Source organism: Microcaecilia unicolor, chromosome 11, assembly GCF_901765095.1.
Source record: "Microcaecilia unicolor chromosome 11, aMicUni1.1, whole genome shotgun sequence".
In the NCBI taxonomy this organism is placed as follows: Eukaryota; Metazoa; Chordata; class Amphibia; order Gymnophiona; family Siphonopidae; genus Microcaecilia; species Microcaecilia unicolor.
In genome coordinates, this window is record NC_044041.1 from 205,666,871 (window position 1) to 205,692,951 (window position 26,081).

A 26,081-nucleotide genomic window follows, 5' to 3' on the forward strand; every position below is an offset into this window, starting at 1 on the left:
TTTCCTCTCTTTGGGGATAATCTTTAATGGTCTGCATGCACAGAAAACTTGTGAATGCTTTGACGAATTTTCCAAATGAAAATGTGCATGCACTTCTTTGAAAATGACCCATTTACAATCAATGCTTCTTACTTCAGGGCTAATTTACATTCAAAATTTCAAATGTAGACGTGTAAATTCAACCCCAACCCTGAGGAAGTCTCCCCCCACTTTGGGTGAAGTGATATTAGTACAGGCTGTGAACGTGCAACTTTTCCCATATATTGGGTGGATACTTTCCACCGGTAAAGAAATGCTTTTGGGATTTTCCCATTCCATAGCTAATCTGGACTGAAGAGAAAAGGGGGTGGTACTGAGTTGTAAATTTCATGCAAATCTGTTGTGTTTCTGGGCTGACCTACATTTGAAATCCAAAGCTTGCTTTGCAGATCTCCCTAAATGCTCAGCTATACAGTATAACCGATTCGTTGTTCACAGTTATTAAAAGGTCATGGATTTGATAAAGGGTCATGATCATTTTCATTAAATTCCCCTGGTAATGATGTCACAGTATAAATCAAACACCAGGCTATTTCTCACTTAGCACTGGACAGAGATTATGTCTCTCACTCACCCGGTCTCCTTTCTCCCCCTTAATTCCATAGGCTCCTGCTTGTCCTCTCTCACCTTTTGTACCCTAAAAAATTAACAAGACGGCATTGGTTTAGCAGACTGTCATGCAACTTGCTCATGAGGGAGGAACCACCAGAGTGAGAAGAAACTTACCCGTGGGCCTGGAGGGCCGAGTGTAACCTGAGGACACAAAGACAACGGGATTAGATTTTATAAAAGGGAAAAAAAATGGGTCAATGAATGCTCCAAGGACATAAGGATGATGATGTGGGACATGCACTTTCCACCTGAGCACAAGTAAAAGACTGTGACGGTCTCTTCTGAGACCGTGTGGGACATTCCAAGATCAGGAATCACCCCTGAGCAGATATGGCTTTGTGAACATCATTTCAGCATATCCTGAAGTGCCCCCAGTACTACCACCTGTGGGCTGCTCTTTATACCTGTGTGGCAGGAGGACGGAAGAGAGAGAGAGAGAGAGAGCAGAAGGAAACTGTCCTTGTTAGTCTCAGTTGTGAGTTGCAGAGAAACTGGACTCTAGAGAGCAAAGAGATTTGATTGAGAACAGAAGACGGCATGATGTCAAAAAGATGAAGCCACTTAGGATAGTCTACATTCCCCTTCCTTCCCTGCGCAGCTATTGTTCTGCGTACACTCAAAATAAAGCGAACAAACCTATGAGCTGCTGTATCCACGTTGTCGTTATTTAATCTCACTCATATTTTCAAACATGCCAGCAGCTTGTACACAGAGAAAGAATAATAACGGAATAACTTTTCATAGGTGGACTAGTGATTTGATATAAATCGTAATCACTGTGTCGTTTGGAGGGGCTGGCTATATTCACGCAGAAATTTTTTTCTCCTGGTAAAGGGCCACTAAAACAGACATCATGTTATGAGAATCAGGTGCTCAACATTCAGAGTTTATTTATTTACTGATTTATGGCAGTTATATCCCACATTAAACATGAATTATGTTGAAACCTGAGTGCATTTAAAATCTTTTTTTTTTCCAATGCCTAGGTCAAAAGAGAAAGATGGTTTGTTGGAACTTGCTTCTTTTGTTTTGTGGAATAAAATGGTATATTATAAAAATGCACTTAATATTACTTATTACTACTATTTAAAAGAAAGATATTAAATAATGAGGGCAGAGCTACCTTCATACAGAAGTACAAACAGAATAATCCATTTGTACAAAAGAGATGAGGTAAAGATGCGATTTCATGTGCCCCAATGAAAGCAAAGTTTAATTCTACTTTCAATCTTTATAACACTAGGCTTCCCAAGGCAGATTACAACAACAGTTAAGATGAACCCATCAGTGCACAGGATCTCCTCACTGAAATTTGGCCATATATTGAACAGAGTAGAAAAATGAGCACAAAATACAGCCTTTGCTGTTTTAATCAGCTACAATAAAGCTTGAATCTGTTTTAGTGATATTCAGTTTTGATTTCATGATATTTATATTTACAGATGGGAACCTTTCAAATAAATTAAAAAGCTGTCAAATAAGTAAAAAATAAAAAAATAAAACAACTTTTGTCCTCCACCTTTTAAGGCACTGCCTATCCAACTGGAGCAGCTTTTGACTTTTTACGGATGGACCAGGCATAGGCAGTCCATAATCTTTTCCTATTGCTTTCAATAGCGTTTGCTATTGTTTTGGGTGTACTTGTGACTCCGCCTACTGGCTTCAACCCATATAATGGGCTAGATAGTCTCATACCATCTCCTTTTCTCAATCTAACCTACTTGGTAGACAGCACAGCAGCAAAGCAGAAATCCAGGTATTCAGTGGAGACCAGACAAAGTCAAAGGGTGTTCTTGCCGGGTATTTGTGACCTGGATTGGCCACTGTTGGAAACAAGATGCTGGGCTCGATTGGTCTTTCCCAGTATGGCAATACTTATGTACTGGATTCCAACATCTTCCAGATCCAATGGCCCTCTCCATTGCTCTTTTGTTACAGAGCAACTCGGCACCCTCCAATGCCCTGTACCCAGAGCCCAGCTAGTATTCCTAAAAAAGTAGAGCTTCAATGCTAACTAAGACCACCAAGAGACAGGAAGTGGTGGATTCTGAGAACAGGTTTCCCTTCTCAGAATTAACACTTTACTTACCACAAGCACTACTACAGAGAAGGGTGCACAAAGTGGCGGTGCGTTCCCACCCTTTAGGAGGCTCTTTCAACGGCCCCCCAAATCCCCCCAGATGATATAAAAAATGCTGAAATTTCAGAGAATACTAGCTGTTTCTAGAACTTATTCTACTCATAAGTCCAGGTCAGACCATAGCGCTCCATTTTCCTACCATTTGTGGTTGATCCTCTCCTGTTCAGTAAATAGACGCTAATGGAGGTGTGCAAATCTTTTTCATGTATATTCATTAGGAATATTCTGAAGACTTGACCCTTTGGGAGCCCTTGAGGCCTGGGAGTGAATTCCCTGTTTCTCTACCATCTGTGATCAGGGCCCATTGACTTTCCTCAGTCTCCTGTCTGGTTTCCATTCCCATGAACCCCCCCACTTCCCTCCCATCAAGGGGTCCAAAACCATGGATTCTCAGCTGCTCCCTTCCAATTTGCTTTCTAGATCCTTTGTCTCCCTGCTGGGGTGCAGAGATACACATACCACAAGGATGAAGAATTTGGTGGGTGGGGGGGGGGGGGGTCATAGTTTTTATTTGGTCAAAAGAAACAATCTTAAAATAAAGAGAGACTGCATGACTACAGACAACTCAAGAGATTCCAAGGGGAAAAAAAAAAAAAGAGTTGCCCTACTGATTCAGACTAAAGGTCCATCTAGCCCAGTATCCTGTTTCTAGTCCAGGTCATAAGTACCTGACAGAAGTCACAAAAAGTAGCAAGATTCCATAATTGCAAAGAGTAGCAAGGTTCCGGAACCCCAAAGAATAACAAGATTCCAGAACCTCAAAGAGATTCCAGAATCTGAATGAGTTGCAAGATTCTAGAACCCCGAAGAGTAACAAGATTCCATGCCACCAAGCGGAGAGGATTTTTTTTACTAATATACAGAGAGACTGAGGGGAGAGAGAAGGTGCCAGAAAAAAGGAAGAGAAGCAGAGAGAAAGTAAGAGGAAGCATGAAGAAATGATGACAGAAAGAGAGAGGCTGAAGTAATGAAATTGAGAGAAGATGAGAGAGAAGTAAAGAAAGAGATGTAACAGCAGAGAGAGAGAGGGTGGGGGGGGGGGGGGGGGAAGTGAAGAGAAGACGATGGCAGAGAAGTGATGAGAGAGAGGTAAGAGCAGAAAAAGAGAGAGAGACCCCCAACAAGCTGAAGTGTGCAGTCTCCTCAGGAGAATAGGGACACAATACAATATCATTTCTTGTATTCTGCAATAATCAAAAATCTGTTCTTTGCAGAGTAACAATAAGAACATAGAAACATAGTAGATGACGGCAGAAAAAGACCTGCACGGTCCATCTAGTCTGCCCAAGATAAACTCATATGTGTATACCTTACCTTGATTTGTACCTGTCCTTTTCAGGGCACAGACCGTATAAGGCTGCCCAGCAGTATTTCCCGCCTCCCAACCACCAGTCCCGCCTCCCATCACCGGCTCTGGCACAGACCCCGTATAAGTCTGCCCTCCCCTATCCTAGCCTCTCAACCACCAACCCCTCTTCCCCCCGCCACCCAATTTCAGCTAAGCTAAAAACCTAGTATTACAGGAAAGTGCAAGATCACTTACGAGTTACACTAACTTCTCAACTAACAACTAACATAATGCCGTGAACGCTGTCATCCTACAAATTTCTGAAATAAATAAGTTTTCAGTTTTATTTTTCAAAATCTGATTGAATATCGACCCCCAATGCTTCCATATCGAATAGTTTACCAACAGATATTAAAGATTGTAGCCAGTGATTTAACCAGCCAGAAATGACTCCTGGTCGGCTACATCGCTTGTTCGGTGCGATCTGCTAACTTTCAGCAGTATTTACTTGGTTAGTGCTGCGGAAAATAACCAGTTGGCGATGAACGGAAAAACGGCTATTTTGGGAACAATTCCAGGGGAGGAGTCGACACTTGGCTAATTAAGAACCTATATTCAGCACTTAACCGGCATAAAAGTCAGTCCTATCTTTATGTGGTAAAGTGCTGAATATCTCACTTAACCAGCTGTGCGTTAGCCAGCTCCGGAAACCCAAATATTTCATGTTGATTCTTGGATCTAGCCTGGCAGCAAATTTCCAGGTTTAACGCAGGCTGAATATCAGTCCCCTAAAGTTTAATACATTTTTGTATTTCACCCTTTTACTGCTGGGAAAGCTGGAAGAAAATATTAATATATGACCCATATATTTTGGGACATGACCATAGAAGATCTTATGAATTAGACAATAAAGTTTAAAAAAGTGACTCCTGACTCTATAGGAAAGCAGTGCAATTTTTGTAATGGGAGGGGGGGGGGGACCCTGTCGAATTTACAAGCGTCACATAAAAGACGGAGTGCTGTGTTCTGAAGGGTTTGTAACCACTTCCACGCTTTCTCCATAAAACTAGCATATAAAACATGACAATAATCTAATTGAGAATAAAAGTCTGAACAAGCAACTTAAAATGATTACAATCAAGAAATTTGTGAATCTGGAGTAACTGTCTCAATCTCGTAAGCACCTTCTTGGTCATTGAATTATCCTGTTCATCTCAAATCAGTGAGTGCTCAAAGATTACAGCTAAAATTCTTACTGCAGATGGGATCAGTCATCTCCCCCCTCCCTGGCTTCCAAGGACCCTGGATGAACACATGCATAACACCCCCCCCCCCCCCCCCCCCCACCCATTCCCTTCAGCAACCTTCTCACAAAGGCCAAAGACAGCTCCAGACTTACATTAGCATCTGATGTCCTGAATGCACAGGAAGGACACTGGAAGAAAACGAACAATGGTAAGATACTTCCCAAAGAGGAAAAAGTGAAGAAAGAGCAGGAAGGGGGTGGGGGGGATCATGAAGAGGCAGCAAGTTTACAGAAAGATGAAATATAAAATGCCAATACTGGTCTTATGGATTGGAGAACAGGCCTACTGGTTAGAGCAACAGACATACCAAGACTCATGTGTCATGTGAACAGAGGCAGCTTAACCATTGGACCAGATGAGGCTCTGGCCCAGGGCACCAACGATTAAAGGTACCAAAACACCCAGCCTCTGACTTCACCTGGTCTACTGGTTAAGCCTTACTTCCCCTCTTCCTCCTGGGTTGGTGTCTCCCCTTCTCTCTTCCCCCTCTCTGCAGGCCCGGCACTACTCTCTTACCTCTTTCACTCCCCCGTGGCCTGTAAAGTTTACGTCGGTCGCTGGCAGCACATCCACTTGGTAAAATCTATATGGAAAAAGCTCTCAAGGCTGCAGCCCGTAGATGCAGTGGGTGCTTGAATATTGTATCCAGGGAGGGGTAATCTGGAGGTTCGTTTGCACCCCCTTCTTCCTTCTTAGCAAGTCACAAGGGGACACAGTTATTCACACTGTTACCCTATGCAGCTCCTCCTCTTCCTCTTCAGAGGTGTCCTGATTACAGAGGAAGAATGCTTCGTGGTGAAGGTACAGCCGAGGGACCCATTTCCTGCCATTGCACCGAACCCCAGGAAACTGAGAGTTACTAACCAAGAGGAGGGAGCTGATGGGACCTCAGGGAGGGCATGGAAAAGAACTTATGGAAACAGGGGAGAGAAGAAAGAGAAATCCAAGGGAGGGGGAGATGAACAGAACGTTGGTGAGTGAGTGAGGAAGGAACAGAAGAAGAATCATCTTTTAGGGGGAGGAAGTGGAAGATGTAGAGGAACTTAAGGGAGGGAAATGGGAGCCAGGAAAGACCCTGAGATAATACAGAAAGAATGGAAGAGGGAAGTGGAGACCAAGCTGAAGGAGCAGAAGGGAAGACAAGAGTGATTGGGAAAAGAGCAGGAAGATAATGTCATTCACCCTCACCTTCACTGCCTCTGACTTTCAAAATCCAAGATTCGGTAACATGTGCCACGTGTAAAATTCAGGTGTATTTCCTCTTCTGTGCACCAGTCCGAAACGCTGCTCATTTGTGTGCGCAGGAGAGTCCAGCATGATGCGGTGCTTTGTTCTTACTGAAATCAGAACCAGACCTCTGTGCAGGACTGGATCGTCCTGATCAGGTTGACCCGGGTGAAGTGCTGATCTTAACTTCCATGGTCAGGATCGGCGGCAGCCCAACAGCTGCATCAAATTCTCCAGCACTTCCTGGTCTGTCCACAGCGTGGCAGTGAGGAGCAACAGCCTGCATAAAACTAAGCCAGCCCAGATCCTGGGATGAGAGAATACAGGCAACCCTTCCAACAAAGACTGTGTAAGCGACCCAAAACACAATGGCACAGAGCTCCTGCAGATGCCCAGCAAAATATGGAGAGACAGTTGGGGTCCCTGAACTGAGAGTCTCCAGCCTCCCATCATAGGAATTTCTGCTCCTTTATGCTTTCCTGCTGCTCGAGAGGCAGTAAATGATGCCCTTCTGAAGTTCCAGGTGTCCGTCATCACCAGGACATGTGAAGCCCATAAGGACTTCCACCACCTGCCTCGCCTATCCCATTGGCGGTCCCCTCTCACCCCCTGCAGCGTGGGGGAGGTTCCACACAGACCAACACAGAGCCTGATGGCAGCTAAGAACCAGGAGGCCCCCCCTGTCTCTGCTTAATTAATGCACGCTATTAGCTTCAATCATGGGAGTATTTCTGCCGGAGGATTGTGCCTGGGCAGAAGTTGCTTGACAGGTCCAGACTGTCAAAAAAAAAAGCTTGCACCTATCAAACATATGGATGCATATGCCTGCCTCCACTGTAGGCAAATCAATCTCATGCATATTCATTGTGGATATCCTGAAAACGTGACTGGCAAGGGGGCACTTCAGGACTGACTTGGGAAACACTGGCATAGCCCGTGTGTGGCTGTCTCATTCTGCTGCCCATGGAGAACATCCTTTGCTACATAGTAACATATAGTAGATGATGGCAGAAAAAGACCTGCACGGTCCATGCAGTCTGCCCAACAAGATAAACTCATATGTGCTACATTTTGTGTATACCTTACCTTGATTTGTACCTGTCATTTTCAGGGCACAGACCGCATAAGTCTGCCCAGCACTATCCCTGCCTCCCAACCACCAGCCCCGCCTCCCACCACCGGCTCCGCCACCCAATCTCGGCTAAGCTTCTGAGGATCCCTTCCTTCCGAACAGGATTCCTTTATGTTTATCCCATGCATTTTTGAATTCCGTTACCGTTTTCCTCTCCACCACCTCCAGTGGGAGGGCATTCCAAGCATTCACCACTCTCTCCGTGAAAAAATACTTCCTGACATTTTTCTTGAGTCTGCCCCCCTTCAATCTCATTTCATGTGCTCTAATTCTCCCTGTGCAACTTTGATGAACCTCAAACCCTCAGATTCTAAACACCAAACAAAGGCTCCAGCCCAGAGTTAAAAAGGCACCTAAGCATCCCATGGAAGGTCCTGGTGTAGGTTGCAGGTGGGGTGGAAGCAGAGGCAGGGGGAGGGGGCACATTTTGACCTGCCTCCCCGCTGCCACAACGTCACTTACCTTGGCTGGCAGGGGTGCCCAACCTCACCAGCTGAAGCATTTCTCCATCGATGCTTTGCTTACATTGCCTGCCCTGCTTCCCCTCACATTGTGCATGCTTGATTTTGATGAAATTGAGCATGTGCGACGTGTCGCACATGCTCAGTTTCACTAAAACCACACATGCACATGATGAAAGGGAAGCATGGCAGGCAATGTAAGGAGAGCAGCGCTGGAGAAAGGCCAAAACCAGGGGCCCTGGATCCATTTTTTTGGGGGGGGGGGGGGCCAGGATCCCATGGCTTCCTATAGCTATGCCACTGGGTGGAAGACACACTGCTTCTGTGTTGTGCTCCTGTGGGTGTGGCTGAGGTGGGTGGGTGATGGGTGCAAGCTCTGTGGTGCGCTCCTTGCAGTGTAGACGGGTGGGTGGGTACATGGGTGATGGGTGGAAGAGACACTGTGTCTGTGAGGTGCTCCTTGCTCTATTCTATTTTACTGTTCTGCAGTGCCGTAGCGAGGGCTAATGGCACCCGGGGCGGGTCGCCGCTGCGCACCCCCCAGGGTGCAGCATGGCGCGACTCCCCCCCCCCCCCCCCCCCCTCTGTGGTGCACCCCCCCCCCCCCCCAGGAGCGCATTCTTACCTGTGGGAGGGCCGATCCGCCCCGAGTGCACGTCACTCGGAGCTGTGTCGGCCCCGCTGGTTCCCTGCTCCCTCTGCCCCAGAACCAAGGTTGCCAGGTGGGCGGTTTTACCGCCCAATTGGGCGGGTTTTCGCCAGCAGCGGCAGGAAACTTTCGCCGGCTGCGGGATGCGGTTTTTTGGGCGGTTTTCCCATCGCCGCTGTGTGAGTTCGGCGTTTTTTTCCGGGGCTTCTATTGGTCCAATTCGGTCCAACAGAAGCTTTTCCGGGGCTTCTATTGGTCCAAATTGGACCAATAGAAGCTTTTCATGGGCGGGGTTGACGTCAGGAATGACATAGGGGGCGGGGCTAGTGACGTGGAGGTGGGGTTAGTGACGCGGGGGGGTTCGGTGATGCGGAAGATGGGGATTGGCTACGGGCAGTTTTTGGGCGGGTTTACGGCTGTTTCGGGCTGGGAAAATTTTTCCTAGCTGGCAACCCTGCCCGGAACAGGAAGTAACCTGTTCCGGAAGTAACCTGTTCCGGGGCAGAGAGAGCAGGGAACCAGCGGGGCCGGCACCCCCCGAGCGTGTGCACCCGGGGCGGACCGCTCCTCCCGCCCCCCTTCCTACGCCACTGCTGTTCTGACTTATGACGAAATCTTTTCCCCGTTCTCCGCTGATGGTATTTTATTAGCCTTTATTCTCTTCACTTTTTGCAGAGTTCTTTCTTCTCTCTTTTCTCCGGAAGATCTGTGAAGCCCTGAGATCACATGGGTTTTCCATACATTCCCCAGCACATGAGGGGGAGGGAAGGAGGGGGGGGGGATGAGCACAGTCTAAGCTCTGTGTGTAGCATTTGCAATGCTTTCCAACCACAGCTCACTGAACATCTGTGACTTGGTGCTCACAGGGAGTTTTTTATTTAATGGCAAACATGTGCCCTGTACAAGTCCATTGAACATTATTAAATATATATATTTTTGGGGGGGGGGGAGGAGGGGTTTGCCGGGTTCTTGAAGCCTGGATTGGCCGCTGTCAGAGACAGGATGCTGGGCTTGATGGACCCTTGGTCTTTTCCCAGTATGGCGGTGCTTATTGTGTTCGGTTTTGGAGGCCGTAATCTTGCTAAGGATGTGAAAAGACTTGAAGCAGTCCAAAGAAAAGCGATGAAAATGGTATGGAGTTTGCATTGCAAGACGTACGAGGAGAGACTTGATGAACTGAGCATATATATCCTGGAGGAAAGGAGAAACAGGGGTGATATGATGCAGACATTCAAACAGTGGCGTAGCCACAGGTGGGCCTGGGTGGGCCAGGGCCCGTCCACTTAGGGTTCAGGCCCACCCAACAGTAGGACGCGTTTAGCAGTAGCTGTTGGGGATCCCAAGCTCCACCAGCAGAAGACTTCCCCCTGATGGTAACAAAAACGCTACTCTCCATGATACCGGCACCTGCGCATGCTCAGTTTTCAGCGCATGCCTGCTGCAGACTGCCAAGGTGGATAGAAGCGTTTTCCCACCAGCTGAGATATTTTTTTTGGGGGGGGGGGGGGAGAAGACTTGGTGCCCACCCACTTCTTGCCTAGGCCCACCCAAAATCTGTTGTCTGGCTACGCCCCTGCAGTCAAATATTTGAAAGGTATTAATCCGCAAACGAAACTTTTCCAGAGACGGGAAGGCGGTAGAACTAGAGGACATGAATTGAGGTTGACGGGGGGCAGACTCAGGACTAATGTCAGCAAGTATTTTTTCACGGAGAGGGTGGTGGATATGTGGAATGCCCTCCCGTGGGAGGCGGTGGAGATGAAAACGGTAAAGGAATTCAAACATGCGTGGGATAAACACAAAGAAATCCTGTTTAGAAGGAACGGATGCGAAGAAACTTAGCGGAGATTAGGTGGCAACACCAGTAATTGGGAAGCAAAGCCAGTGCTGGGCAGATTTCTACAATCTGTGCCCTGATCATGGCTGAAGAGATTTGGATGGGTCGAAGTGGAGCTTTTCAGGGCTTCGATGACAACTTCTGAACTTTTAGAACAAGGACACTGCTGGGCAAACTTCTACGGTCTATGCCCTGAAAATGGCAAGAGCATATCAAGGTCAGGTATACATATGAAGTATCACTTCATACCATATGCAATGAGTTTAACTTGTTGGGCAGACTGGATGGACCATACATGTCTTTATCTGCCGTCATCTACTATGTTACTATATATGTTACGATGCAATGAGTTTAACTTGTTGGGCAGACTGGATGGACCATACATGTCTTTATCTGCCGTCATCTACTATGTTACTATATATGTTACGATATTTTGCTGGCGTTAACTGCACAGAACACTTCCAGCCACCATTATGATGTCTCAGGGTTTTGAATGAGTGGGGAAGTGAAATAATCTGGAAAATGATTTAGTCACCTGTGGCTCCCTTTTTCCACAGGAGGAGGGACTAACAAAATCCTGAGAAACCAGGATCGCAGGAAGCCTGGGAAAAACAGCTGTACTGGTCACTAATCACACACTCCCAACCCCTTCCTTACATAATAATAATATCCACCCCCTCCCAAAACACTGTTGCCCCTGTCTCAGGACTGACAGCACCAGCTATAACCCCCCTCCCCAACTCACATATGCTGTAATTGACTAAACAGCCCCAAAAGCATTTGAACCAGTGTGTTTTTACTAGCAAAAAAGGTGCCTGTACTCAAATTCCAGGCCACCCTTCAGGGGTGGGGTGATCACTGAGGGACCCACCCCACAATAGCCAGGCCCCCTGCAACCAGTCACAGAATCTATGACAAGGCAGAACTGGTGTGTAGAGCCTGAGCTCTTTCATGAAAACTTGGGGACCATGGGTCAATTGTAGCAGACAGTGAAAAAGGTGCCAGTACTCAGTACCCCCGAGTACCCCCTCAAAAAAAAAAGCCCTGATTTGAACCGATAACCAAAATGCGCTGGGCAGAAGTTAACATTTCGAAATGATAAAAAGCTGCCTGGGTGTGGGAGATAAACGCTCCTGTTTTAAAATACAGTTTTATTCTCTTCCTCACCCCCCCCCCCCCTTTCTTTCCTACCGCCCTTTCAAGTTCAGGAAACTTTCTTGGCATGTCGTTATGTAAATGGGTTGCAAAAAAAAAAAAACAACTAAAGCAGTTAAAATAAAAAAAAAAAAGATCAAATATATCATGATAACACAAACAACACAGAAAGCAGAGCAAAACCAGTTTCAGGCTTCTCCTCTCCCATTCCCCTCCTCTGCTACAGGGATCCCTGGCAGCTGCTGCCTCTGGATCGCAGCCCAGATGCTTGGATGCAAAGCTTTAGAGCAGAGCAGAGGAAGGAGAAAGGACTGAGAGCTGGCAGGATGCCACACGGTGTCTATTGCATTCACCTCATTCACCCAGTCAGCTCACGGGCAGTAACTGCTGTCGATATGTAGCTCGTTCATGGCATACGTGGGGGGTGAGACCCGCAATTGGAAATGCAGCCAGCTCATGGTACATGCGGGGGTGAGAAACAGCTCCCAAGAATTTTCCTTTCCAAATTCACCCACCAGCTCTCTGGACTACATCAGCCAAACAGCTTCATCTGGTGATTCCTCTGGGTTTTTACCTGAATATCCTGCTGGTAGTAGTTAGTTTAAGCCCCTCACATGCTGATACAAAACCAGAAACACACAAAGGAGCCAGTATGCAAAGCAGCTGTTATCAGCCAGTAGCCACTTACCTATCCAACGGAGATTCAATGACATTATCTGAATATCGCTGCAGAATATCCTCACGGACAGTCTAGGCATGACCAGATTACTGCCACTGATTCTGCATACAGACTGGCTCAGAAACTACCTGATAACTGCCACTGAATCTCTTTACCGACCACCTCGGCATGACCTGATTACGGCCACTAAATCTCCAGAACAACCTGATAACACCTCAGCATGACCTGATTACGGCCACTAAATCTCCAGAACAACCTGATAACACCTCAGCATGACCTGATTACGGCCACTAAATCTCTTTACGGACCACCTCGGCATGACCTGATTAGGGCCACTAAATCTCCAGAACAACCTGATAACTGCCACTGAATCTCTTTACAGACCACCTCAGCATAACCTGATTATGGCCACTAAATCTCCAGAACAACCTGATAACTGCCACTGAATCTCTTTACGGACCAGCTCGACATGACCTGATTGCGGCCACTAAATCGCCAGAACAACCTGATAACTGCCACTGAATCTCTTTACGGACCACCTCAGCATGACCTGATTGCGGCCACTAAATCTCCAGAACGACCTGATAACTGCCACTGAATCTCTTTACGGACCAGCTCGGCATGACCTGATTGCGGCCACTAAATCGCCAGAACAACCTGATAACTGCCACTGAATCTCTTTATGGACCAGCTCGACATGACCTGATTGCGGCCACTAAATCGCCAGAACAACCTGATAACTGCCACTGAATCTCTTTACGGACCACCTCAGCATGACCTGATTGCGGCCACTAAATCTCCAGAATAACCTGATAACTGCCACTGAATCTCTTTACGGACCAGCTCGGCATGACCTGATTGCGGCCACTAAATCGCCAGAACAACCTGATAACTGCCACTGAATCTCTTTACGGACCACCTCAGCATGACCTGATTGCGGCCACTAAATCTCCAGAACGACCTGATAACTGCCACTGAATCTCTTTACAGACCACCTCAGCATGACCTGATTATGGCCACTAAATCTCCAGTACAACCTGATAACTGCCGCTGAATCTCTTTACGGACCAGCTCAGCATGACCTGATTGCGGCCACTAAATCTCCAGTACAACCTGATAACTGCCGCTGAATCTCTTTACGGACCAGCTCAGCATGACCTGATTGCGGCCACTAAATCTCCAGAATAACCTGATAACTGCCACTGAATCTCTTTACGGACCAGCTCGGCATGACCTGATTGCGGCCACTAAATCTCCAGTACAACCTGATAACTGCCGCTGAATCTCTTTACGGACCAGCTCAGCATGACCTGATTGCGGCCACTAAATCTCCAGAATAACCTGATAACTGCCACTGAATCTCTTTACGGACCAGCTCGGCATGACCTGATTGCGGCCACTAAATCGCCAGAACAACCTGATAACTGCCACTGAATCTCTTTACGGACCACCTCAGCATGACCTGATTGCGGCCACTAAATCTCCAGAACGACCTGATAACTGCCACTGAATCTCTTTACAGACCACCTCAGCATGACCTGATTATGGCCACTAAATCTCCAGTACAACCTGATAACTGCCGCTGAATCTCTTTACGGACCAGCTCAGCATGACCTGATTGCGGCCACTAAATCGCCAGAACAACCTGATAACTGCCACTGAATCTCTTTATGGACCAGCTCGACATGACCTGATTGCGGCCACTAAATCGCCAGAACAACCTGATAACTGCCACTGAATCTCTTTACGGACCACCTCAGCATGACCTGATTGCGGCCACTAAATCTCCAGAATAACCTGATAACTGCCACTGAATCTCTTTACGGACCAGCTCGGCATGACCTGATTGCGGCCACTAAATCTCCAGAACAACCTGATAACTGCCACTGAATCTCTTTACGGACCACCTCAGCATGACCTGATTGCGGCCACTAAATCTCCAGAATAACCTGATAACTGCCACTGAATCTCTTTACGGACCACCTCAGCATGACCTGATTACGGCCACTAAATCTCCAGAACAACCTGATTCCTTCCACTGAATCTCCTTACAGACCAGCTCGGCATGACCTGATTACTGCTGAATACTTTGAAGATGCTGAATATAGGCCCTTCACATGCACACATGTACTGTGGTGATGTACACATGAAGGACATACTTATACATGCTACTTACAGCATTATATTATTATCCAGGTTGCAAATACCACATGCACGAAAAAGTTGCTTACCTCATCAGCTGGCATTCCCTGCAGACCTGGGGGCCCAGTGTAGCCCTGTCCAATCAAGAAAAAAAGAGCAGGAGGAAAACGCTGCATCTCTGCCCCTCCTCCGCATCACAGGCTGGTTTTACATGCAAAGACTTAGCAGAGAGCTAACTGTCCAAAGCAGTTACCCATTCCAAGAAGCCTTTTCTCCTTCCAAGCCCTGTGGCCAGAAATTCCCTCCCACCAAACGACATCTCTAGCTGTTCCCTCCCTCCCACTATGAGATTATGTGAGCAGAACCACTTTGGGCTTCCTGACCCTTGGTAGGGTTCCTAAGACATTCTCCCACCCTCCATAGCCAGAGCATCTGACTTACCGCCGCTCTCCTGTCTCCTTTCGTCTTCCCAGGTCCAGTCTAAGGAGAGAGAACATAGAAAGGTCGTCACACATACATGTAGCATCATCACGTGTGACCAGAGACACGCTTGAAACCTTTCTCCACTTGCACCTGTGTTTATTTTTTCACTTTGAGAACATATATATATATATATATAGTTGGTCCACATGCTCAGCATATGAACACAGACCAGTGGTGGCCCTACCATTAGTCCACCTGAGGTCCCCACGCTCCAGGAGTGACACTCTCCCCTCCCTCCTCAGCCCTTTACCTTATTTGTTTCTTTTCCAAAAGGCAGCAGTGGCAGAGATTCCCATAGGCTGCCCTGCCCAGTGGCGTAGCCACAGGTGGGCCTGGGTGGGCCAGGGCCCACCCACTTTGGACTCAGGCCCATCCAAAATTGTGACAACCTTGCCAGCTGAACATTTTCTCTTCTTGGGCAGCCAGCAGCACTTTCCTTGAGCTGACGCTGAGACCAGCCCTTCTGTACATCCTCTCAAGTATTTAATATTTGGGGTTTGTGGGCAAGGAGGGGTGGGGAGAGGAGCAAACCAGAGGGGGGCCAGGGGGGCAAATTCCATGCCCATCCACCTTAGGCTCAGGCCCACCCAAAATTGCCCATCTGGCTACGCCCCTGGCCCTGCCACAGGCACCAGTCTCTTCTCCCACTGCAGCCCACCTCGACATAACTTCCTGTTTCCTCAGAGGTGGGATGCAGTAACGAAGGGCAGCCTATGGGAATCGCTGCCGCATTTTGGGGAAAGAAATAAGGTAAACGCAGGGAAGAGGGAAGATGCTAGACCAGGCGCAGGGTGGGAGCAGCTGGTACCTCAACCCCGCCTCAGGTGGCAGATTGCCTTGAACCGCCCTAACACAGCAGACACAGCACTAATGAGGGCAGATGCCTGGCATCTCTGACACAGATACTCCCAGGGATTATGTTTGCTGATTGACTCCCTGGCAGCCTCTCTATATGAGCTGTAAGCCCCAGCCTCACTCCTCAAAACCACATGTGTGGAAAAAGTGAGCAGAGAATCAATGGGACTCTGTTCTCCAGCACCAGCGAGACAGAGAGAGAGAGAGAGAGAGAGAGAGAGAGAGAGAGAGAGAGAGAGAGAGAGAGAGAACAGAGAACTACCTCATTCCAGCAGCAAAGAGAGAGAGAGAGACTCCTTAGTACAGCATCAGAGCGACATTGCAGCACCTCATTAATAGTGAGAGACAGCAGTTTATTGACAGCTCCTGATCAACAGCAAGAGACATCCCCTTCTTATAGCATCACAAAGATGGTGCCTCATTACAGCACCACAGCCTGTAGAGGGGGGAATAAGAGAGACCCCCCTGTTCTCAGACAGAGGCCTTTTAGAGCTGGTTTTGGATGCATTCTCTCTCTCTCTCTCTCTCTCTCTCTCTCTCTCTCTCTCTCTCTCTCTCTCTCTCTGCAGTACTGGCCTCAGTCTGCCTCTAGCCCAGGCACTGTTTCTGTTCAGTGCTATGTGGGTGGCAGGAGCCAAGGCACAGAGGAGTTACCAGTGACTGCTGGGTCCTGCAGTACTCAGGAGCTCATGCTGGAGAACCTTCTAGCAGAGCTTTGGGGTTTGGGGTTTGTTCCCCTGCATGGAGCCAAAATCACTCACACGTTCCAGCTGCAGTTCATACACATAATCTTAAATGAATCACATTTTTCTCCAAGAAGAGTAACATTAGAATTTTGTGGGGTGACATCACTCTGGAGCCCCCTGAGGGGAAGGAGAACAGACAGAAACAGATCAGATTCTGCCTGCCATAGAGCAGAAGACAAGCCCCAGCCAGTCTAGCAAAAAGACTGCCCCAGGACCGATAAGACCTCAGAGCTTCCCCTGCTGTGTGTGGGACAGAGACAGGAGAGGAAGGGCAGCGTCACCACCAGGCAGAAACTCCCTATGTCCAGCATAGTCCAACCAGGTGACCGAGGTTGGGGTTCAGACTGTATTTCACGGAACCTTGAGCTTCACTCCCAGGCCTGCCAACAGGTCACAGTAACACACGGGCTAATGTCACCATTTCATGGGCAGCGTCTGGGCACAACATGGACAGGGCTAGCTCTGCATTTCTGACAGTCTCATGCTGATGCATTATGGGACCAGCAGCACCAATTTCAGTGGGTAGAATCAGGGACTACAAACTGGGTATCTCTGCCATGGTCAGACGTCACAAAGGCGCCCAAAACCTTTCAACTTGAGGTAGGTAGAGGCTGCTATGAGAGAAACAGCCCTGTGCTAAAATGTTTCTGCATTTCTATTCCTTGCAGAGCTGGGTGGAGACAGGAAAGGTCTGAAGATACCAAGGGGGAACAATTTTTAAAGCAGGAGATTTTGATCCCACAGCCCAACCCAGCTGATGCTGCTCCGCCCCCACTCCAGTTCCTTTGACAGGACTGTGCCACCCCCCCCCCCCCCCCCCCCCCCACACACACACACACACACGGCTTCAGATCTCTCAGCAAAACTTCCTGCTTGTGTCCCCTGTGAGATCCGGAGCTGCTTGTGGTTGACACACAGGCAGTGAAAAAGCTGAACTGTGGTGCCCCGATTTCTCACATTTCGCAGGAGATTCCTGATTTTGGGTGGGACACGGCCCTCCGAGACATGGGTCTCCTGCTCAGTTCCAGAGACTCCGACACACCACAGGGGGTCCTGCTAGAACCTGCATATGCCCTGACCCACTTCTATTAGCGAGGCTTATCGAAGCATCAGAGGGGGAACAGGCAAGAGAGAGGATCCCTCATGTACAGTACAGCTCCTCATCGAAAGAATGACCCTTCTGCCGTATACTGAAGGGCGACGTGATCCTGAGCCCAGCTGTGTCCAGAATAAGTTCTCTTTTTGAAACAAAGTTGTCTCATCTTGTTTCAAAATAAATTGCCACAAAATTCATGTTTATTTCATGGTGGTTCACTTTTAGCTCGCACTGCTGTCTACAAATTATGGACATTACTTGAAAATTGTGAGCAGTAGAACAGAAACAAACAAAATTACATGACCCCCCCCCCCCCCCTCCCCACCACCACAAAAAAAAAATGACAATTGTATCATACAAGTTTGCCAGGGTAGATTAAGCTGTCTGAAAATCCTTCTTTCTTGGGGCAGCATAAAAAGTATGAGTACGGTTCATAAGTCTCCTACTTTCAGCTCCTCGGAGGTCTTGGTTTTGTGAAGTACCAGAATTCGTGCTTAGATTATCACATAGGACTTCCTGGTGTCCCTTGTTCTTTGCTGGGGGTGGGGGGGGGCAGAATGGGGACAGATGTAGGGCAGATCTCAGAGATTTGGGAAGGTTGATGCTGCAGATTGTATTAAATTGGTTTATTGGGACCAGTGGCGTAGCCAAGGGTGGGCTTGGGTGGGCCCAGGCCCATCCACTTTGGGTTCAGGCCCACCCAGTAGCAATAATGTGGCTGGCAGAGATTCCCAAGCCCCACCAGCCGAAAACTCCCAACTGTCCCTCCTGCAGACCTTTTAAATAGCAGATCTTTGCCTGCAGTGAGCAGCGACTGATACATACTGTTCGCACCAGCCCCGCAGCCTTCTCTCTGATGTATTCCCACCTATGCGGAAACAGGAAGTTGCATCAGAGGAAAGGTTGTGGGGCCAGCATGAGTAGTGTGTATTAGTTGCTGCTCGCTATTGGTGAAAATCTGCTATTTAAAAGGTATTCAGGGAAGGGCGGATGTTTGAGAGACCATATGGATGCAGGCAAGAGAGGGAGAGACCAAATCACTTGTGGGACAAGGCAGAGTTCTGCCCACCCACCTTGGGCCCAGGCCCACCCAAATTTGGGTGTCTGGCTACGCCCCTGATTTGGGACTTTGCATAGAGTTGTGAACTTATTTTCTCCATGTGATAAATTAGCCACAAAACCGCTTCAACACGTGTTTAAGATTATTTGAAATACCGACTTATTCAACAAAGATCAAGGCGATTTTATATTACAATAACGTTTAGTAAAAGGTTCATACAACCAGAGGCCACTCGACACTAAATAAAAACATCCTGATACAGTAAAGCAGGTGCTGCTTCCGTCTCAAGACCCCACCCAACAAAATCACAGCATTACTGAAAAATAAAGGGTCTTTACTAACGTTTTAAACTTTGGAAAGGAAAGCTCATCTGTCATATGTGGTGGGAGATTATTCCAGAGTACAGGTACCAACCAAAAAACGTGAATTTCCATTACGGCACTAAATGTGCCATAGTGACAGGTAACTAGTAACATAGTAGATGACGGCAGAGAAAGACCCGCACGGTCCATCCAGTCTGCCCAACAAGATAAACTCATATGTCGCTTTCGGCACCTAATCACAACACCTCTACTCAGGAAATCTAGACTACCCCAACTTGACATTTCGTCCTTTAGATTGTAAGCTCTTCTGAGCAGGGACCATCCTTAGTTATTAATTTGTACAGCGCTGCGTAACCCTAGTAGCGCTCTAGAAATGTTAAGTAGTAGTAGTAGATTATTCCACAGTACAGGTACCAACCAAAAAACGTGAATTTCCATGTCGGCACAAAATGTGCCATAGTAACTAGTAACATAGTAGATGACGGCAGAGAAAGACCCGCACGGTCCATCCAGTCTGCCCAACAAGATAAACTCATATGTGCTACTTTATGTGTATACCTGACCTTGATTTGTATCCAGGGCTTTTTTTGAGGGGGTACTGAGTACTGGCACCTTTTCCGCTGTCTGCTAAACTTGACCCATGGTTCTCGTATTTTAATGAAAGAGCTCAGGTTCTACATACAAATTCTGCCTTGTCGTAGATTCTATGACTGGTTGCAGGGGTCCTGGCTATTGTAGGGTGGGTCCCTCAATGATCAGTCCACCCCTGAAGGGTGGCCTGGCATTTGAGTACCGGCACCTTTTTTGCTAGACAAAGTGCACTGTTTGTATCTGTCATTTTCAGGGCACAGACCGTAGAAGTCTGCCCAGCACTAGCCCCGCCTCCCACCACCGGCTCTGCCACCCAATCTCTGCTAAGCTTCTGAGGATCCCTTCCTTCTGAACAGGATTCCTTTATGTTTATCCCACGCATGTTTGAACTCCGTTACCGTTTTCATCTCCACCACCTCCCGCGGGAGGGCATTCCAAGTATCCACCACTCTCGCGCAGAGATCTAAAAGGAGAATGATATCATTGAGTGTAGCCACATAAGACGGAAGTACTGTATGCATCAAGGTGAAAACCCTGAATACTATCCAACATCGCCTCACTGGAGTGAAATACCCGCATGGGGAGATAGGGCAGAGTGAGGGGGATGCTCAGCGGTGACTCGCAAACCTCACGATGTGCTCTGTACAATTCCTGCTGCATATATTTTCTCTCAGCATATGCAGGACCACGCTACGGGTTCAGTCAGCTTCACTCAAAGTTTCTGTCAGGTAACATGACTGATGGAGATTCGTTGCATATTAATTCATTGACTTCTGCAGTGAGAGACTGTTCTGCCAGGGTGGTGTGAGTTTTGAATCTTGGTGAATTAAATATATACATTTTTTTTAATAGGGGCATTTCTTACAGCACATGCCGATTGCAGAGTAACATAGGGCATGTGTATTTTTTTAAGTGCTTCAACTATTTCATCCCCTCCCTATACAAATAGCAGAGATGCAAATTACGCACTTTGCAGCTTGATGGGTTACTCAGAACTGCCCCTAGGGACATGGTCGAGAAGTTCTACCTTCATTCTGGCAACCTCTGTATTGCCATGGAAGAGGAAGATCTCCTGAAGGGACAGCAGTACCCTGGAGACGCAGGAAGTGATCCTGTATCCAGGACCTGCCCTCCAGGGGATGCAATATCCTCTTGCACCAAGGATGTGTCTCCAGGGGCTTCTGCCCAGGAGGAAAGGGATAGGACAGCTGTTGTAGCTGGTGATGCGATCATTAGGCATGCAGATAGCCGGGTGGCTGGCGAACGTGAAGCTTGCTTGGTCACTTGCCCGCCTGGTGCAAAGGTGACAGACCTCATACATCACCTAGTTCAGATTTTAGACAGTGCCGTTTCGGTACATATGAGTACCAATGACATAAGAAGCTATTTTGCACATTAATTAATTGCAGTGGAGTTTTTTGTTTTTCCGTTTTAGACCCATGATAGTGAGTTCTTAACCCTGTAGTTAGGGTCTGAGGTCTTTTTTTTCTCCACTGATTTTTACGATCAGTGTAGTACTATCCTTGCTTGGCTAACTTATGAAAAGCGGAAAAAAAAACCATTGGGGTTTATGGTTTTCTGATTTTTGGTTTCTTTACTCCTAATTTGATTTAAATTACCCCGATATTGAGTGGGTAAATGTAAAATCAGAGACTGCTGGAGAGGTGAAATTCCTTGATGGAATCAAAGACTGCTTTAAGGAGCAGCCGGTTGAGGAACCAACAAGAGGGGGAACAATTCTAGATCTAGTCCTAAATGGAGCACATGATCTGGTGCAGGAGGTAATGGTGCTGGGGCCACTTGATAACAGTGATCGTAACATGATCACATTTGATATAAGCTCTGGAGTAAGTACACACAGGAAATCCAATATGTTAGCATTTAACTTTCAAAAAGGAGACTGTGATAAAATGAGAAGGTCAAAAATTTATATCAGGCATGAATACTGTTCACAAATACCATCCTGGAAGCCCAGGCCAGTTATATTCCATATATTAAAAAAGGAAGGAAGGAAGGCCAAATGGCAGCCAGCGTGTTTAAAAAGTGAGGTGAAGGAAACTATTAGAGCTAAAAGAAAATCCTTCAGAAAGTGGAACAAGGATCCGACTGAAAATAATAGGAAACAGCATTTGAAATGTCACGTCAAATGCAAAGAGAGACTTTGAAAAGAAGATTGCCTTGAAGGCAAAAACACATTGGAGAAGATTCTATAGATGGCGTCTGAAAAATCTGTGCGGTAAAAATATGCAGCCAGGCATATTCCCTAAATTACGCCTACATTTTATAGAATAGGTTTAAATTTCCATGCGGTGTGTAGAATACGCTGAGCACCTCGCCACATGACCAAATTTGGTCACGTCCATTTAGGCCATGTGTTACTTGGCGTAAATCCTGACAAAAATATTAGGCGCAGAGCAGGTGTGTTCTCTAATAATACGCATAGATTTTAGAAATGCGCATTCCACGCCCATAACACACACCCTTTTCAACTGTGCAGCCATGTTACAGAATAAGCTTCGCGAGTTGTGCACGTAAATTGTAATTAACACCAATTACTGTTGATAAATGCTTGTTAACATCCATTTGACAGCACTGATTAGCTAGTTAAGCAATTAATTTACGCACATATAGAATACACTTCAATTTCCTTGTGGATATTAAGGCACGTTATATAGAATTTGGGGGATAGTATATTTTTTTAGGTATATTAGAAGCAAGAAGCCAGTAAAATAATTGGCTTGACCACTAGTTGACAAAGGGGTAAAGGGGGAACTCAGGGAAGACAAGAGATTAAGAGGGGCATTTTCGATATGACGTCCAAATCCAGTTTTAGACGTTTTACAAAAAAAAAAAAAAAAGTCCAAAAATCCAGTGCCAAACATGGTCATTTTTGAACCAGAAAAAAAAAGTCTATTTTTGTTTTTAGTTCAAAAAATTGCCCTATTTTAGACATTTTTGTGTTCACTGCATCTTGCTTTTAGGGCCATTTTCAAACAAAAAACGTCCAAGGGAAAAATGCACAAAAACAAGCCATCGGGATGCTTGGGGGCCAACGGTCTTACTAGACTGGCCACATAGACATCCCAGCAGAGCAGTGGGGCAGCCTAGGGGATGCTGCAGTGAACTTCTTGTAGAAGGTCCCAGGTATACAGCTCACCATTACACTCTTATGTTGTGGGGTGAGCCCTCCAAAACCTACCAAAAACCTACTGTACCCAACTGTACCCAACTGTACACCACTGCAATAGCCCTCATGCCTGCAGGTGTCACATATATATAGATACAGTACATATTTTGTGGTTTTTGGAGGGATCACACTTTCTAACACAAGTGTACCAGTTAGAGTGGGATATGGGCCTGGGTCCCCTTCTCTACAGTCCACTTCACCGACCACTAGGCTACTCCAGGGACCTGCTTGCTGCTGTAAGAGGAATGACATTTATATCTGCAGCAGTCACAGAGTTGTCACTGTCACCTCTTAGTGGGGTGGGAGGGGATCAGTGACCACTGGGGGATTAAGGGGAGGGTCATGCCATTATCCCTCCAGTGGTCATCTGGTTTGTTTGGGCACAGGATAATGGGCTTGATGTACCTTTGGTCTGTCTCAGTATACCAACACTTATGTTCTTAACTTATACATGTGATTTTAATGGCCAGGTTATCCCTGATTTTTCCATGTCTGAGTCAAATCAGCAGGTCTGTGCTGCTTCTACACATTGCCTCTGCATTTGTGAGCACACACACACACAAAACACACAAAACACATACAGACACCCATTGTTTCCCAAACTAGAGACCAAAGGGAGCAAGGCTGCTAAGGGATAACATTTAGGAAGTCCTGACGGGGTCATTAGGGGAAGGTTGAATCTGGTGGGGTAAGAAGGTCTGGGGACTGAGTGTACAATAACACAAATCCAGAAAAGAATGGCTTTGGAAACTGTATACGTTCTCAGTCTTGAGAAGAAATGGATTATTTTCAAATCCTGTCACCCAGAGCAGGTGGTATCCGAGCGCATCTTTCACACGGGACAGACTGTATTTTTATGTTCTGAGTTTTTGTTTGAAAGCTACTATGGTCTCTCTAATGCAAGGGCGGTGGAAGAAATAGGCTGATTAAAAATAGCTAAATTAAGTTAATTTAATAGAAAATAGCCATCTGAAGACCATATCACCTTGTCTTGGGAACTGCTTGGTCAGGACAGACTCACACACCATTCTGTGTCTCAGCTCCTCCTGACCCTGCACCTCCCACAGACAGCGTCCATGTCCTACCATCTCAATCCCCAAAACTGCTGTGCCCCCGGTACAAGCCCCACCTGGCCTCCTGTGGCCTCTTCCAGGCAGAAGCAGCGTGTGTACACTTTACCCTCAGGCTGAGGATTGATCTCGATCAGGTTACTGCTCTGCGCAGTCTCACTAACCTCGGCATCTCGTCTGGTTTTCGAGGCTTCAGGCAAACACTGCAAAACACGCAGAAAAGAGATACAATGATACCAATATAATTACAGCCATATTTCTATGCTGCAATTACCTTCTAGGTTCAATGCGGATTACAGTAAGAGCGGCCAGTGAATTTAAACTGGGAAGCTACGGAAAAAACTGCAGAAAAGAAGATGGAATGTTACGGTCTAGTGATGCTGTGGGAAATGGAAAATACTAGCAGAAACCCACAAAACAGAGACAGAGATGGGGGCTAAATGGTTTCTTACTTAGGACAGTTCTAAGGACAGACCTGTAGCACCCCATGTACAGTAGACATACACCACTACCTTCTCCTACAGAAGTACACAGATATGGAATGGGTTACCCCCAGCCCTAAAATCTATGGCTAATCTAAGCAACTTTCGCAAATCTCTGAAGACACATCTCTTCAATAGACCCCTTAAAGACACAAATCACCTCCTAAACTATCCTATTCTAACACCATCTTCTCTAACTCCTCATCCATCTTCTGCTTACTTTTGATTGTATCCAGTATCCTGTCATGACTCTGTCATAACCAGTGGCATAGCCAAGGGTGGGCTTGGGTGGCCCAGGCCCACTCACTGGGTTCAGGCTCACCCAGTAGCAGCATACCTATGATGTGGCTGGCAGGGATCCCCAAGCCCCACCAGCCGAAAATTCCCAACAAGTGTTCCTCTTGCATACCTTGTAAGTAGCAGATCTTCACCTGCAGTGAGCAGTGACATACATACTGCTTGCACCAGCCCCACGGCCTTCCCTCTGATGTATTTCTGCCTAGGCGGAAACAGGAAGTTGCATCAGAGGGAAGGGTGCGGGGCCAACATGAGCAGTGTGTATTAGTTGCTGCTCGCTGCTGGTGAAAATCTGCTATTTGAAAGGTATACGGGAGAGGGGGGATGTTTGAAAGACCATATGGCATGCAGGCGAGAGAAGGAGAGAACAAATCACCTGTGGGACAGGGCGAGGTTCTTCTGCCCACCCATCTTGGGCCCAGGCCCACCCAAAATTAGGTATCTGGCTACGCCCTTGGTCATAACAACACTCTGTAAGCCACATTGAGCCTGCAAATAGGTGGGAAAACGTGGGGTACAAATGTAATAATATTAATAATAATAATAATGCTTACTGAAGTGGCTTGAGAACCTGGGGAACTGGGTTTGATTCCCACTGCAGCTCCCTGTGACTCTTAACCCTCCATTCCCCAGGTACAAAATAACTTCCTGTATGTATCGTATGTAAAATGCTTTGAATGTAGTTGCAAAAGCCAGAGAAAGGCGGTATATCAAATCCCATTCCCTTCCCTTCTAGGAATCTGTCCAAACTCCTTTTAAATCCAGCTGATAAGGAATTAGCTGGATTTAAAAGGGGTTTGGCCAGATTCCTAGACTTGAAGCCTTGTTCACTTACAGTGGAGGCTGCTTTTTTTCTGACGTTCCCACGCAAGTGTATGATTATGTTTCAAGGAAACAGTTTTGGTCATTTCTTTTATCCTGGTTATTTAAAAAATGTCTTATTAGATAAGGAATCAGTTGTTCCAAGACCATAGATACAGGATTAAATATGCTGCAGGGATAAGTGTACTGTAACAAGTATGTATTTTCTTTATTCTTGTGTGTAATTAACACTAGGTGCCCTGTTTAATAAGCCTCGCTGTAGGCACTCTTTTTTCGCACGCGGTAACACTAGAGACACCCATAGGAACATTTGAGTATCTCAAGCATTAGCACGCGCTAAAAACACTAGCACTCCTTCGTAAATAGGGCCCTGTCTGTTTCTATCGATATGATTTCTGAAT

At 46.8% G+C, this 26,081-nt stretch overlaps 1 protein-coding gene across 4 annotated transcripts in view; it reads right to left on the bottom strand.

The window, feature by feature from the left end:
- LOC115479512 (collagen alpha-1(XVI) chain-like) overlaps window positions 1-26,081 on the bottom strand; it is a 125,880-nt gene that overhangs the window by 77,198 nt on the left and 22,601 nt on the right. For 3 of the 4 annotated variants that reach the window (XM_030217459.1, XM_030217458.1, XM_030217457.1), the window contains exons 7-12: window positions 24,139-24,282; window positions 15,110-15,148; window positions 14,758-14,802; window positions 5,479-5,514; window positions 766-792; window positions 614-676 (exon numbers count right to left, since the gene is read on the bottom strand). In XM_030217459.1, coding sequence (XP_030073319.1) covers window positions 614-676; window positions 766-792; window positions 5,479-5,514; window positions 14,758-14,802; window positions 15,110-15,148; window positions 24,139-24,282 — 354 coding nt within the window. The remainder of the gene's footprint in view (window positions 1-613; window positions 677-765; window positions 793-5,478; window positions 5,515-14,757; window positions 14,803-15,109; window positions 15,149-24,138; window positions 24,283-26,081) is intronic. The other variant, XM_030217460.1, reaches the window with a different exon arrangement.